Source organism: Pezoporus occidentalis, unplaced genomic scaffold, assembly GCF_034315485.1.
Source record: "Pezoporus occidentalis ecotype Australia unplaced genomic scaffold, CSIRO_AGI_Poc_V1 ctg79, whole genome shotgun sequence".
NCBI classification, from domain to species: domain Eukaryota; kingdom Metazoa; phylum Chordata; class Aves; order Psittaciformes; family Psittacidae; genus Pezoporus; species Pezoporus occidentalis.
In genome coordinates this window covers 1454701-1470376 of record NW_026916147.1, presented here as the reverse complement: position 1 = coordinate 1470376, position 15676 = coordinate 1454701, and the positions used below count along the sequence as shown (strand labels likewise).

General features: G+C 40.4%; 1 protein-coding gene across 6 annotated transcripts in view; it reads left to right on the top strand.

The window, feature by feature from the left end:
* The first annotated feature begins 3392 nt into the window (after positions 1-3392).
* DCLK2 (doublecortin like kinase 2) overlaps positions 3393-15676 on the top strand; it is an 88638-nt gene continuing 76354 nt past the window's right edge. For 4 of the 6 annotated variants that reach the window (XR_009961622.1, XR_009961621.1, XM_062602854.1 and 1 more), the window contains exon 1: positions 3393-4418. Coding sequence is in view for 4 of the 6 variants with exons in the window: in XM_062602854.1 (XP_062458838.1) it covers positions 4016-4418 (403 nt within the window). In the remaining 2 variants the exon portion in view is untranslated. The remainder of the gene's footprint in view (positions 4419-15676) is intronic. The other 2 variants (XM_062602852.1, XM_062602851.1) reach the window with 1 other exon arrangement.

The window sequence follows — 15676 nt, the reverse complement described above, 5'->3', positions numbered from 1 at the left end:
GATTATTGTTGTATGACTATTTTGAAAGCATTTTAACATTCTTAGCTGAAAACAAATCATTACAAATAACCATTAAATTGTTTAAATACTCAAAATTCATGAATCTGGTGCTACAAGTAAACATTTTGTTATTTAATTATTCAAGGAATAGCTCATCTTGAGCCAACAGACCCCAAGTTCATAGTGGGTTTTTTGCTTCTTTAGCAAGATTACATATTATAATTTTCAAGGTGAAATCAATGAGCTAAATGCAAAGGTCAGATACATATAAGTTCTTCTAAAACTATCCACTGTAAACTCTGAACTTGAACTGAATTTTACCCATGAACCCACTAAATGCACTAAATAATTTAAATTCCACTGATTCCAATCAGGAAGGTACAGAGTTCAGGTAGCAGTAGAAGAAAAGACATTGTGTCTGATGGTGAAGTTTTCCTGGTTTCCTTTTAGAATTTTCTTAGATGGGTTGCTTGTTACAAAAACAAAACCCAACAAACCAATGGACCAAAACAAAACAAAACCACCAAACCACAAAGGAGGCCTTCTAGATGTAGTGATTTAAAGAATTTGTTAAAGATTTAAGAATTTGTTATGTCTACCACAATAAAGCAGAAGAAAAAAAAAATATTACAGAGGCAGAACTGGTTAATTAGAAGAACATGGAAACTGGAAGCTCTTTTAAAATAGGAAATGTACATTTATAGAATCAAATATTCAAAGAATTAATGATAAACACATTTTTATGGTGTCAGGAGATTTAGGTTAACAAACAAAGTATCATTTATACATGTAACATTGCTTGCTGTTAACTGAACTGCTAATTTATCAACCCTATTTGTAAAGATAAAGTGGTTAGAAGATAATGGAATTGCATAACTCAGTTCCATACAGAATTGCATACTAAGCATATTATTTTTCTCATGTCATCAAATGTAGTTCAGATTCAGGGGTTCTATTCCTGTTTTTTTAAAGTCTTTTAAAACATCTCTGACTACAGATAACTCTCTAGGGGAAATAAGGTGTCAAGAACAAAGGCTAAGCATACATACAAATAGAAACACTGTGAACCACTCCCAATGGGGACTTACAGAGCTTATTAAAAATACAAACAACATCTGAAGAGAACCAAAAAGGAAGAGCACAAGTTGCAGGAACATGTTTCAGGTGTCATCAGGAATTCCCTTGGCAGTTACACACGCAGGTCTAATTGCAATCTCTTTGTAAACAGCCTCTTCATATTAGAGGTAGTTTAGTTTTACAGACCAGAACTTAATTTCATGTTTATATGTTCTATAAAACACTGTGGCTGTATATACTTCAAAAACTATCTGTAGTGAGGATTCCCTTTGAGGAGAAAGAATTTTCCTGATCAAAGGTGTGAGAATTCCCTTTTAGATTTACCTTTACTGTTTGGGTTGCATAAAATTGCCTTCTCCCATCCCATGCCTAGTTCAGAAGTCAGAGCAAGTCCTGTACGTGACCTAGCCTACCACCAACAAAACAACTTGAAATTAATAAAATGCCCACCCTGACACTGAATTCTCCAACCTAAATTTAGTCATAGACACAGATAGGATATTAAATTCACATATGTACATTACATGCTAGTCTTAACACATAGTTAAGAAAGGTGCTGTTGAGAGTAGGCAATAGTTGGCAGAAAGGAGGTAAAAAGTGTGCTCAAAGAAGAAACTAAATTTCCCTGAGCTTTTGTAGTCTGCTTCTAAGCAAATTGAAAAAGGTTATCCCAAATAACCTCCAGCTGAGATTTAAACTAAGTAATGTGACTTATTTTGTAAAGACTAGACATGCCTATACAATTGGTAGCATTTGGAAGAAATACAACCTCCCAGCTGAGACCAATCCACTCTGGAGCACAGTTACACATGTGAGTTTGCCTATAAAAAGGACTAGAAGCTACACATCAAAACCAGTCTAGAAAGTTGTTATCTACTGTTCTGTAGCATCTATGCTCTGTTTCCTAGGCAATAGCTACATGTTTAATCTTAGTAGGTATATGCCCCAACTGTAACAGAACTCTCTCCTCATTCAGTTTCTTTTGTTGATTTTACCACAAAGGAACCAATCCAGCTCCATGGCTTATCACTTCCTGTTGCTTGAGGAGGTTTCCAGGCATTGCAGAAGTTAGTACTTTAATAGAGTGAAATTTCTTCATGTTTTCCATTTATCATCTTTAGGATCATAGTAGCTAGATATTTGATCTACTTTGTGACAAATCCAGTAATAATGGTGAGATAGTGCTTGACTTTATTAGTATTTCAAAATATAAAATGTGAAAATAATAAATCCACAGAAAATGTGGCAAACTGTTTTCAAAAACCACTGAAACACAAAGTTGAACATAGATAAATCTTAGTCAAATCTCTTTCCCACTATATACAAATAGACAGAAAACATATCTCCTAAGCTTGTTGGAACATCTCTACTGAACAGAGTTCCGTCCTTGGCATGAAAAGGACTTTCATAAATCTTTTCTGTATGTGCCTCTCAGTTACTAATTTACTTTTCATATGGAGAAGCTCCACCTGCAGCTGTCACACTTGCAATGCAGATGATGAACCTGCAGGCAGCCTCCTGCCAACCCGATCGAGAGGTGTGGAGAAGGATGGGTGAAGGTTCTTACGGACCCAGGACAAAAGAGCGGAAACTGACCATCTGTAATAACGCAACACAACTGGAATCTCTCAAAACAAGACCAACAAAAACAGTGAAAACATGCACCTAGCTGTAAATGCCTTTGACATTTATGTACTCATTATGTCAAGAAAATATACTCTGTAGTAGTTGCAAATAAGTTTGAAAAAATTTGAAATTACATCAATTTCAATACATGTCGTCCATTTCTACCAAAAGTGACCAAGCTGAGTAATCTCGGGAGCATTGAGAAGCTACCTGCGAAGGCCATGAACGGTGGCTAAGGCACATTGTGAAGGTTAAGGATGTGGGAACCAAAGCTCTGTTTATTTGGCTCTTCAGAATATGAAGCTCTGTAGCGTCCACCAGTGGAAAAGGGAAGTAACACGGACACGTAGCGTTCTGTCCTGGGGGATGTATCTGTGGGAGAAAAAACGTTATGAAGAAAGAAAAGCTAGAGAGAGCTATAGCAGGCGGCTCCACTACTGCGCCGGAGGGAGTGCCGGGTTCAAAGGACCGGCCCCGTCAGAGCCGCTCCAAGAGGGACAGAGCTCTCCCTGGGGCACAGGCCGCACCCCCCGAGTCATTCCCATTCCCTAGGGAGCCCCTTTCCTTCCCGCCGAGCCCCGAGTCCCGCCTCCTGCCCCGCGGCGGCTGGGGATGGCGGCGCCACCGAGCCCGCTTCGCGCCGAGATAGCACCGCCCAGCTCCCGTCCGGCTCTGGGGGCCGGCAGCAGCCGCGCCCGCCTCCTCCTCCACCGCCGCGGCCGGGCCGCAGCCCGCTCCCAGGGTAGGGTTCGCTGCCACCGCTGTTGTCCCACTGAAGCGGACGCTACCGGCGCCCTTGTCCGTAGACAACCGGGAGGTTGCGCCGCTTCCTGCGCTGACTGGTGGCGGGGTCCTGGTGCCCCTCCCCGCGCCGGCTGGGAGCTGTCGGAATAGGCGCCCCGTTCCCCGCCGCTTCTCCCCAGCGGAGCCAGCAGAGAAGCTGACGCGGGGGAACCTGCGTGCACGGCGTCCTCCGCATTGTGCGAGCCTGCATAGGCACGGCTGTGTGCTGCCCCGAGTCTCCCGCCCTGGCATTACATATAGCTGGGGGGCGGCGAGCGGAGACGTGAGGGATGCTTTTGTGCGCGACTGCAGGCGAAGCAGCGGGTAACGGCAGAGCTAACGGCGGCTGGAGCTGTGATTGCGAGGCAGGTCGGGCGCTGCGGTCACCCGCAGCTCTCCCGGCGGGAGAGGCCGGGCGCGATGCCGAATTAGGCGACTGGAGGAGTCCTTGCGAGCTTAGGGGTAGGCTTACCAGCCCGTAACCGGCCCAGGTCCCAGCGGAGCTGGGAGGGCGGTCGGGCAGCTCCCCATGGCGAGCAACCGCAGCATCGAGCTGGAGCACTTCGAGGAGCGGGACAAGAGGCAGCAGCGCGCAGGGCCGCGCCGCAGCGGCACCGGCGCGGGCCCGAGGGGCAACGGGCTGATCCCTAGCCCCGCGCACAGTGCCCACTGCAGCCTCTACCGAACGCGGACCCTGCAGGCGCTCAGCTCAGAGAAGAAAGCCCGCAAAGCTCGCTTCTACCGCAATGGGGACAGGTACTTCAAGGGCTTGGTGTATGCCATCTCCAACGACCGCTTCCGCTCCTTCGACGCCCTCCTTGCAGAGCTCACCCGGTCCCTGTCGGACAATGTGAACCTACCCCAGGGTGTCCGCACCATCTACACTATTGATGGCAGCAAGAAGCTCACCAGCCTGGATGAGCTTTTGGAAGGTGAGCCAGGGGAAAGCAGTGTGCAGGCTGTGGGTAGTTCTGCCCTGGCATGTTGAGGTCTGGGAAGAGGTGGTATGGGGCCTGCTGGTTGGGTTGCAGGCTCTCTTTGGACTGAGTTTCCCTTTCTACCCTCATATAAGCCCAGAGAGGTTGCCTTGAAATTCGGCAGCCATGGAGCCTCTGAGGGCAGATGGTGCTAGTGCCTGTTGTGGTGCATTAGGCTTCCTTTATCCCAATGTGGACCATCCGCTTCTCATCACCCAGACAAGTGCGCTCTGTAGGTGTGTGGGTTGACTGTAATGGTAGTTACGCAGCAGGTGTAATTTAGAAGAACCACAGTAAAATTCTTGGCAACCTTTCAGTCATCACCATTTGTAAGAGAGAGAAATGCTGTAATTTTAGTTATTGATGCCTCACAATGGCTTAAACTTTAAGAGAGAAAGCCCCTATGCTGTGAAAAATTATTAACGCTTATTAAACCAAACTGGTATTAAACCAAACTGGTGTAAAGTGATCTTTCAAGTGTGATCAGAGTCCATATCCATAGAAGGAATTATATAGCTCATCTGACTTCCAAAATAATTTTATAGAATCAAATGTTTTTCAGGATTGTTCCAAGTAACTTTTGATAATGCAACTTAGTTGCTAAGTTTATGTAGACCTTGCAAGTCTGAGCAGAGCAGTGCTTGACTACATCTCAAAATGGGGCCAGAAGCACTTTTTCTTCCTGAATGAAACATGCTGCTTGGTTTCAGGGAACGATAATTACCAGAACAAAGAGCAGAATTCCCCCATATTCTCACATGATGTTTTCAATAAAGTTTAAGCTGAGCATTGCATGAATCAACCTTTCAAATGTATTGGTTATATTGTGCACAATGTGAAGTTCATAATCAATTTGCACTCGATGCTTCTCCTCAGGTATCTAATACATTAACCACAGCAGTGTTCCACCTGGTGACTGTATGCCAGGTGTAGCTGATTTGCATTAATGAAGTACCATTTGTAGGTCTTCTAATGCCTCCTTTGATTTGGAATCTTCCCTTTTCAAAGCAATACTGGATCACACCTGGGGAACTTGATGAGCAAGGGAACATGAAGTTCCCTTTATGTAATCCACCAGTAAAAGCACTGGAAGCTAGGGACTAGCCATTCCAAAACTTTCAGTAGGAAAGGAGAGGCTACAACACGTGGTGCATCAAGGAGGTCTCACTCAAAAGATATGCATGAAAGCACACTTTGTAGTGGCAACATAGTGCCTGAAGATTTTCCCCATCGCGTGATCTTCCATGAGGCTGTTCCGCAGTCAAAACAGAGGAAAAGTGAAATGATTGATGCTGGTTCTGTGGTAATAAGGTAGATGTGAAATCAACCAAAAACTGTCCCAAGATTCAGTGATTAAGTTAGAGGTAGCTAAAAAAAGACGAAAAAATGCTGGAGTGGGGATGGTAGGGAAAGTAGATGAAGAAAAAAATTGGATAAACTAATAGATTGGGGTGACTTTTGAAACGCTGCAGAAAGAATGATCTTAAGCTTTTATAGCTTAAAATAAAACAAGGACAAAATGACTTGCTGGACAGCAGTATAAATGCAGTGTATACTCTCAGAACTCTATTTAAGTTAATAACTGAAAGCAAAAACTTACTTCCTGTCTCTTCAAATACTCATTGAAAGAGTGACCTTTGTTGTTGCTTTTCTCTGGAAGACTAAAGCAAAATAAATGTCACAACTGAAATGCCACTTCCATGCTTTCTCAGTAAAATAAAAGAGGGAAAAGAGAGTCCCAATTACTTAGTCATCTATTCATGACCAATACAACTCTTTGGGATCTTAAGAAAATCCTGTAGCATCATAATTGGATTAGTATGTTCTCCAATTAGCATGCTGAAAAACTTTGCCAGAGTAAGTCAATCGCCGTACAAAGAAACGCAAGCATAATCAGGGATGGAAAGAAAGCAAACAGGTAGTGGATCCATTATTCTTTGAAATTATTTGAGCTTTTCTGCCAGCTGTTTTGTTATAGAAGACCAGCTAGAAGATGACCTGGCTTGTTTTTATTTTCTTCATGTTCAGCACAGCAAGCTTGAATTTCTGCTCTAGAATAAAAGCTTGAACATTGGTGATACCCTGAAGCTTGAACTGCAGTAACATCAGGACTAGTTATGAATGGTGTTTTGTTGCATTCCTTTCTAGTTTTCAGAAAGGAAAATAAAATTCAAGTGCTACTATGCATGTCAGCTACTTGCATGAGCACCAGACTGAACATGACTACTTGATGCAATACCTAGCCTGTTTGCACGTCATCAGTGTTGTTGAACTGGTACCCAAACTCACAGCACTTCAGGTTCAATAGTGACTGATGGCTCTGTGAAGTGAGCAGAAGGTGAGTGCTCAGGCACTCTTGCCAAGCCAGCAAGATTCGGATTAAACCTTCCTCAACAAGAGCCTGTGTGTGTAGCTCTTGGGCATTAGCATGCCTCAGTGCAGGGAAGCTCTTTAAGGCCTATTTTCCATTTATTAGGTTAATAATTGCCTAAGGTAGAAAAGCTGGCAGCATCAAATTCTGTATCATAGTAGTCCAAACTATCTGAATTGAGTCACTGATGAATGCTTTTGGGGGTTTGGCCATTTTTGGCAATCTGTTTTGCTGTTTATCATTTTAAGAGGATAATAGCTAATGCACAGACATACTGTAGATTTCAAATATTGCTGTTACAGGTTTAGTCAGTTAAAAATGTTAAAAATTTGACCAGACCGTGTTTATTATTCAAAAATTGACAAGCTCTTTTTTTAGCATATTGCTTTTCTTAACTGGATATGACAATCAAAAAAGCATGCTCTGCTGGACTTGCCTTAGGCAAATGTTTGTATTTCCAGCCCCTGTAGATTAGGAAACATTATGTCTCATGAGTTTGGCAGTTTTCATTGCTTTCTTAGAATGGGAGGAGTGAAAAATTTCATTGTCTGTCTGTTATCTTACTTGAGTAGATAGATCCAAGGACAGGATAGGGGTTAGGAATGTGTGGCTTTCTTTTAGTTTTCTTTCTTTCAACTTTGTCATCAGACACTACACTGTTTTTTGCTTATGAATAGGAGATTCCATGGGTAATTTTATATTTTCCTTTCAACAGTAATAATGGTTTCATCTTTGTCCTCTACTAAAGTTTTTTTTAATTGTTTGTCTAAATCTTTCAGTTTTCTTTAAAAATATTTGACACAATGGTAATAGTAAGAACAGTTCTTTGGTCCAGAGATTTGTGTTTTACATTTGTCAGTCATGCTCTGTCTTGCTATCCTGTGCTTTCATTGTCTTGGTAGTGAAAGACGTGGAGAGTCATGGCTGTTCAGGTCTGCTGCAAAGTTGGGAGATATTGTTGGATTTTCAGAGAGGAAACGAAGTGTAGACTCTTCCTGGCAGGAAAAGTTATGTTGGATTGGCATGTGAAAGGAAATTTTTCCCTAGGTAGGAAGCATTGCTAAGAGTCTTTGTTCTTTCTACTACAATGTTTAATTAACATAGTTCTTTATAAAATGGCAGTAGTTTTGTCTGCACAGTTATACTGACAATCAACAGGCACCTGTAGTGAAATCTTTGGGCTGGAGGTAGGAAGGTTCTGAGCAGGGCAGTCAGTCCTTATGCATGGCTAAAACATGTAACACAGAACAATACCTGCTTTAAAGAAATGGGCTCTGCCACACTAATACAGATTAAAAGAGTGCTTTTGAAATGAGGTGTTGAATAATCCAGATATTTTCTGCCTTAGATCATTGTTGTTGTTACTGCATATTACATTTTTAATCCTGCTTAAGTACCTGTGATTCTAGTCGATGCACACCATATATTAGGTCAAAAGTATATTTTCTCTTGTCAGGGCAAGCAGGTGGTAACACCAAGTAGACAGTTTGTATTTTTGCTCCTTCGAAAAGGTATGATTATCTTCCTGTGCTAGAGTCAAATGCTGTAATGCTTTAAAAAGGGGAAATGTAGCATGCTTAACAAAGAAGGGTAAAAAAGAAGAATAAAAGAAGGATTTAAAAACAGTAAAAGCATATGCTTCCAAATACATGTTCGAGTCACTGTAGTTATGGAGTCCTGAAGCAATGGGGTGTGGATATGAAATATGGATATAATTGTTAGTTGGCTTCCCATTCAAGCAAAATAAAATAGTTCCATCGCTGTGTATCTTTTCATTTAAGGGATGGGAGAAACGTAATTTACCGGGAAAGAGTTATTTACTTGCTGTGGAGGATACATGTCGTATTACTTGGGTTTGATAATCAGATGGCCTTAATTGTCTTCTAAAAGCTTTAACCCTGCCTGAGCAGGAGACTGGGACCAGATGACCTCCAGAGGTTCTTTCCAACCTCAACTGTTCTGTGATTCTGTGAAAGCATGGAGGAAACGATCTCTGAATGTCCTGACCAAATAAAGGCAAAAGAGAGCTAGGAGCAATTAGTCATCTGCTAAAATCCTGGTTGTCATCCCAGGTTTTAAGAAGTGTATGGGGAACTTAAATGCTATAGATGAGGGAAGACTGTGACTTGTAAAGGGTTATTGGATGTGATACGAAAGTGAAGGAATTGTAAAAAACTAACAAGGAAGGAAATTCTGTCAAAGGAAGGAAACAGAGACCTAAATAATTTTTCATGAAAAAGATCATTTTATTTTTATCAATCTTTTTATACATACTGTAAATACAGTGTTCTGGAAATGTGCTTGCCTTTGTGTTACACAACACAAAAGGGATACTTTCCTGTGATTTTTAAAGTTAGAAGGTTAGTAGCCCTAATAACTACTGTGCTTTACTGAATAAGCAGCTTTTGTCACCCTTGAAGCTAGTGAGCTCCACCAAAAGAAGCTGAGGAACATGAGATGGATTGATGAAATGTACCTGGAAACTTGTCCTGCCCTATATGCTTCACAGGGAACACACATTAAAAAAAAAAAAAAAATGGAGACTAATGACTTTCTTTCTGTAGGGATGTTTTTACCTGTGCCAGCTATATCACTCAGTTATGCAGTGTGTCATTTAAAATAATTATGCTTTATGAGACTCTCAGAAGATAGTAATTAATGCTTCTTAACACCTTGCAAAAAACAAGCCATAAAACCTTGTCCAGAGACTTTTGTTTCAAATATCCTGACTCAGGATTTTTGAGTGTTGTACGCATAATTTCTTCCTTACATTACGTACTGTATCAACAGTTGGTTTAACCTAATGTTAAAGAAAATGAAGTATCTACAAGTCTTTCTTTAGTAGTCTCTGTTTTTAAGGATGGAAAGTCTAAATGCTTCTAGGCTATTTGTTAAATGTCTAGCAGTGGGCTTCAGCTCACAAAACTTGTGAAAAACCCCAAGTTGTCAAGGAGCTGTGTTTCCTTAAAACTGCACATAGTTGCAAGTGATGTATACTTGTGATACAAAAGGTAAAGATGCATCCTTCTTTTTCAGTACCTAAAATGGCATGGCTGAATTTTGGAGAGTTCATGTACTCCCTACTCTTTTGATCCCTGCATTTTCTTGAAAAGTGAGGTAGGCCCATCTCTGGTGAACAAGTGTTGAAGAAATAGGTGGCAAAATAAAACCTTTGTAGATGAGTTTTTAAGTAAGCAAAACAGTATTTAGGCCACTGATAGTCTGTGGCTATTAGTCCCTTTGACCAACATAGTCTTGTTTTCTCTTTTATCCATTCTGTGTTCATCATCCGTGTTTCTCTGTTGTGAGGCAACAGTGAGTATTATGTTTAGGTGTAGCTATCTGAAACTGGAATCCTACAGTGTGCTTAAACCGTATGCACACAGCACACACAGGTCCTTTCTTCGTCTGGTTATTAATGCAGTACAAGTAAATTATTTAGAGGCAGGTAATGTTTCCTTGATAATAGGCATTGTTTTGTGTCTTCTAGTTGTTTTTCTAATGCTAATAAGAAATAGAGAATCAGAAGTAAACTTACCCCATTTCTTGATTATATTGTGACCCAAAATATCAGCAGATGTTACTCTTTTAAAGTGAACATATGCCCCATTTCAGGAATTTTTGGTGGTAGCAGGATTTCTTGGAAGAATTGACACTTCTAGATTGCTCTGGGTACTGTCATGAAGCGTTGGATGGGTGGCACATATGGTCTATTGAAATTATAGTGCCAACTTAAAAGGAGATTTCAGACTTCTGCCAAAACTGCTCTGCAGCCTGGTTAAGCTTTCTGCTGTAGAATAGTTTGGCTGGGTTCAGAGTCCCAGCTGTAACCTACGCCTGTAATTCTTGCATTCTTTTCTGCATTTAAAGAAAAAGAAGAAAGTGTTGCTTAATAGATCTTTCTACTTCATTATTCTATAGTTCTTTATCTGCAAATCTCAATGTAGTATCAGTGACTAACTTCACAAACTGGTCTAAAAGCTGGGGAGCTGATTCATGTTAATGCTAATGTTGTAAGCTAGAGACATGATATTTATTTCCAGTAATGTAACTGCTGTGACTATGTGCCAGCTAAGGCTGGTATGCATTAGCTTTAGTCTTTCAAGACTATAAATGGAAAGTGGGCCTTCAAAGCATAAAAATGACCATATAGAAGTCAATGATGTAAATATTTGAAGTATCGTTTATGCCTGTTTGTGGAGTTGTGTCAACTCTCTAGGGCTGGTAGGTGTATAAATGACAAAAAAGAGCTACACCATGATCAAAATACCATTGAAGTTGTAGAAAATATTTTCTTAGTGATTGAGATTATATATATACTTAGGTTAGACTTATGAAAAATCACATTCAAAGCAGTTTTTGAAACAGCCAACCATATTTATGTATGTGATTTAAACTGTAAAATTATCTGCTACTTTGTTAACACTGTTTGAAATCAATTCACAAATACTGGTTTTCTGATAGTGTGGAGTTTATCAGAAGTCTGTATTTATACGTGAATTAATCCCAAACATTTAAAATCCGGTCATACATTGAAACTGTGAGCAAATATTATATATAACATTACACTTTCAGGTTTCCTTATAAAATATAAAAGAGAGATCATACCCTTAGAAATAACTGTTTCTTTGAAACAGACATAAAGTTGCATTTTTTACTTCAAAAGATGGCTAAAATAAGAATTTAAACAATAACATAGTGTTAAAAAAAATGATTGCTCATCAAGGGGTTGTGTTTTCTTAAGTATGCTTTTTTGAATGTACTATTCTGTAGGAAAGCTTTCTGTAATTAACTTTATAGGTGTGATTTAATTTACCTTTGCCATTTTTTTTCTTAAATATTTGCTTCTGTTGAATAATTATACCCCTATTAAACCAAACAAACAAATTCTTAACTCTTTCTTAGAAAATCATTCATTATGCAGCAAGCAGCAATTGGTTTCCTAATCATATTCTGTTTCTAGCAGGTTTTTTGGTACTTTTCACGGTCTCAATAGAACTTAGAATCTGTGGGTGATCCTGGCTGTGGTGAAATCATTAGCAGTTTGAGTAGTGATTTCAAGAGAATGAAAATATCAATCTTTATCCTTTAAGTCATGAACCAAGCAAGTCACTTGTGTTTGTGTTTTCTCATAGTCCTTGCTCTAAAGCAGCCATATGTGCCTGCCTTGCAGGTGTAGCAGTAAAATCTGTTTTCCCTGTAAAAACCTGTGATACTAAGTTTATTCTATATGACTGGTATAAGAAAGCAGGCATGGAATTTAAAACACTTACTAAACAATCTGTAGTATGCTACAGATGTCCAGTAATTACAGTAATTAGTCATTCATCTGCTAATTATAGGAAATTTTGCAATCAACAGGGGAAGTTCAGGTTAGATATAAGGAAGAAGCTCTTTACCGTGAGGATGGTGAGGCACTGGAACAGGTTGCCCAAAGAAGTGGTAAATGCTCCATCCCTGGCAGTGTTTAAGGCCAGGTTGGACAGAGCCTTGGGTGACATGGTTTAATGTGAGGCATCCCTGTCTATGGCAGGGGGGTTGGAACTAAATGATCGGAGCAATCCCAGGCACAGCTACAGGCTGGGCAAAGAAGAGATTCAGAGCAGCCCTGCAGAGAAGGACTTGGGGGTGCTGGTCAATGAGAAAATGAACATGAGCCAGCAGTGTGCACTTGCAGCTCAGAAAGCCAACCGTATTCTGGGTTGCATGAAAAGAAGTGTGACCAGCAGGTCAAAGGAGGTGATCCTGCCCCTCTGCTCTCGTGAGACCTCACCTGGAGTATTGTGTGCAGTTTTGGTGTCCTCAACATAAAAAGGACATGGAACTATTGGAACAAGTCCAGAGGAGGGCCACAAGGATGATCAGGGGACTGGAACACCTCCTATATGAAGACAGGCTGAGAAAGTTGTGGCTGTTCAGCCTGGAGAAGAGAAGGCTGCGTGGAGACATCATAGCAGCCTTCCAGTACCTGAAGGGGGCCTATAGGGATGCTGGAGAGGGACTCTTCATTAGAGACTGTAGTGACAGGGCAAGGGGTAATGGGTTAAAACCTAAACAGGAAAGTTTAGATTGGATATAAGGAGGAAATTCTTTCCTGTTAGGGTGTTGAGGCACTGGAATGGGTTGCCCAGGGAGGTTGTGAATGCTCCATCCCTGGCAGTGTTCAAGACCAGGTTGAACGAAGCCTTGGGTGATATGTTTTAGTGTGAGGTGTCCCTGGCCATGGCAGGGGGGTTGGAACTAGATGATCTTAAGGTCCTTTCCAACCCTAACTATTCTATGATTCTATGTTTCTATATTAAGGTCCTTTCCAACCCAAACCATTCTGTGATACTTTTTTTTTTTTATTTCCCCCAATTAGCACAGTTTGTGCTTCAACTTAAGACTTGGCTAAATGCAGTTGAATCAATTTGAAATTCATTCTTTTAAGGTATTACATTGGTTTATGTTGAAAACACTTCCTTTTTTTTTTTTTTTTAATCAGGAGGTGAAGATTTTTGCTTAAAGGAAAAGAACTAATAAGAAGTAGTATGTAGTAAACAGGTATTGCAACCTATTCAGATAATCAAGAATTATTTTATTAATACAAGGGAACTAGTAGAAGGCAGAGAGTTTCACACTGTTTTAAAGAAATAAAAATCCTTTTGGATCAGTACTTCTTCATAGTAGCTAATATGGGCTATGTTTGAGAGTTGTGCTGGAAAACAAAGCTGATAACAGAGAAATGTTTTAGTTACTGCTGAGCAGTGTTTACATAATGTCAAGGCCTTTTCTGCTTCTCGTATTGCCCTGCCAGTGTGTAGACTGAGGGTGCACAAGGAGTTCTGCTTGTGGAACAGCCAGAACAGCAGACCCCAACTGACTCAAGGGATATTCCAAACCATATGATGTCATATTCAGCATATAAAGCTGGGAGAAGAAGTAAGGGAGAGAATGTTTGGAGTGATGGTGTTTGTCTTCCCAAGCCACTGTTAGGTGTGATGCAGCCCTGCTTTCCTGGAGATGGCTGAACACCTGCTTGCCTGTAGGAAGTCGTGTATGATTTTTTTGTTTTGCTTTGCTTGCCTGCACAGCTTTTGTGTTACCTGTTAAATCTGTTTTTATCTCAACCCATGAATTTTCTCACTTTTACCCCCCTGATTTTTTTTACCCACATCCGACCAGGGGAGCCGAGTGAGCAGCTGCATGGTGCTTAGTTGCTGGCTGGGTTTAAACCATTCTGCATCAGACAGTAGTGTAGTTGTAGAAGGAAGAATAATAAAATGATCAGCAGTTATGTTAGTAAGTCTATTGGTATGAATTAATGCTACCAGCTTCTTTGAGATGCTTCTTATTCAGCAGCTTTGTGTGTAGAGATAACTTCATGGCTAAAAAAAAATTTAGAAAATAAGCATAGTCCTTTGAATCTGGTATTATGGGATGTAGAGGGGGAAGCCTTTGCTTCTGTTGCAGCTGAGCAGTTCGGAAGGGACTTTTAGAGGTCATCTCGTCTTGTTTAAAGCAGGTTAAAATCAGATTGCTTGAAGACTTGTTGCAACTTAACATGTAGTTCTAGGGGCAGTGTAAGCTTCCAGGTCACCACAGTTCTGAGGCTGTGTGGCATTTTTGCATTTTTTTTCCCCTATCTGCAGAATAGTGCTAGTGTGCATGCAGCTGTGTGGAAATCACATTCAAGGAGTTTATTGGCTAAAACCAACTCTTTTTAGTTTGCTTGTGTTTGGGGGAAAGAGGAGGAGTCTTGTTTTGTCTGTATTGGTTTCCGTTTTGTGCACCATTTAGTCTATGAATATGAGGAGGAATGAGGGGGATGAACGAAGAGGAAGAATGCACGCAAGGTTGTGGCCTCCGTAAACCTTTACACCAAATTGTTTCTCTGTACCTCAGACTGTACTTTGTCTTTCAGATCACAGTAATTCTTGAGGGGTTTGACAGTAGTTTACTATCTTGATTTTAGAAACAACTATACAACTTCTAAGCTAGATCAGCTCTCAAAACTAGAGTTCAGAAAGTAAAAGTATTGTTTAAAAGTTCTAGTGTCTATCTAAAAATAGGTATGATATTTGTAACTTTTGCAGTACTGTCTAATAGATCTATGTGTGTTCTTTATTCTTCTTGTTGTGTACATAGGAGGTGAGTTTGGTTTGTTCCACCAGTAACCTTGAGCGTGTAGCTTTAACCTTAGAACAGGCTAGTCTTTTTAAGATACAGGTAGCTATTCTGCCTGGAGGAATGGTGTTTTCTGTCAGTTTGAAATGATTCTTTTTCATCCTTATGGCAGTAGTCTGCCTCTTCGAGAAATCTTTGGATGTCATATGTGAGATCCCAGGGATATGTGTTACAGAAATAACCCAGACTTTTTCATGGTTTGCATCTTGAGTATAGCTGTCAGACATTAAAAGAGTTGTGGTAATCAACAAACAACAATTTGAAAACTGTTCTCTTCTAAGGAGAAAAAAAAAAGCCAGTTAGTCTGCAGACTTGCATTGTCTCAGCAAATGGAGAAAAGTAACAAATTCCTTAGGTCTACATCATGATTGGTGCTGCTTTAAATAATTTGATGTAAAAATGTGTATTACTATTCTGTGGTAACACTTTTGTCCTCTCACCTCCCTTTTATGACTTCAGGAGATAACAGCAGTGAAGGCTTTGAATTAGGAAGGAAATTAAAATGGAGAAGTGTAAATGTCCTTTCATATTCCTGTCACCTCAAAGTCTCATTTGTGGCCTCAACAAGTGTTTCTTGTTCCTAAAAATGTTGAAGTGAATAAATTTCAACAGTGTATTCTTGGTAGAGAGGAAATAACTCCTGGTAAATTAATGTGTCCTTCAGGGCAATCATCTT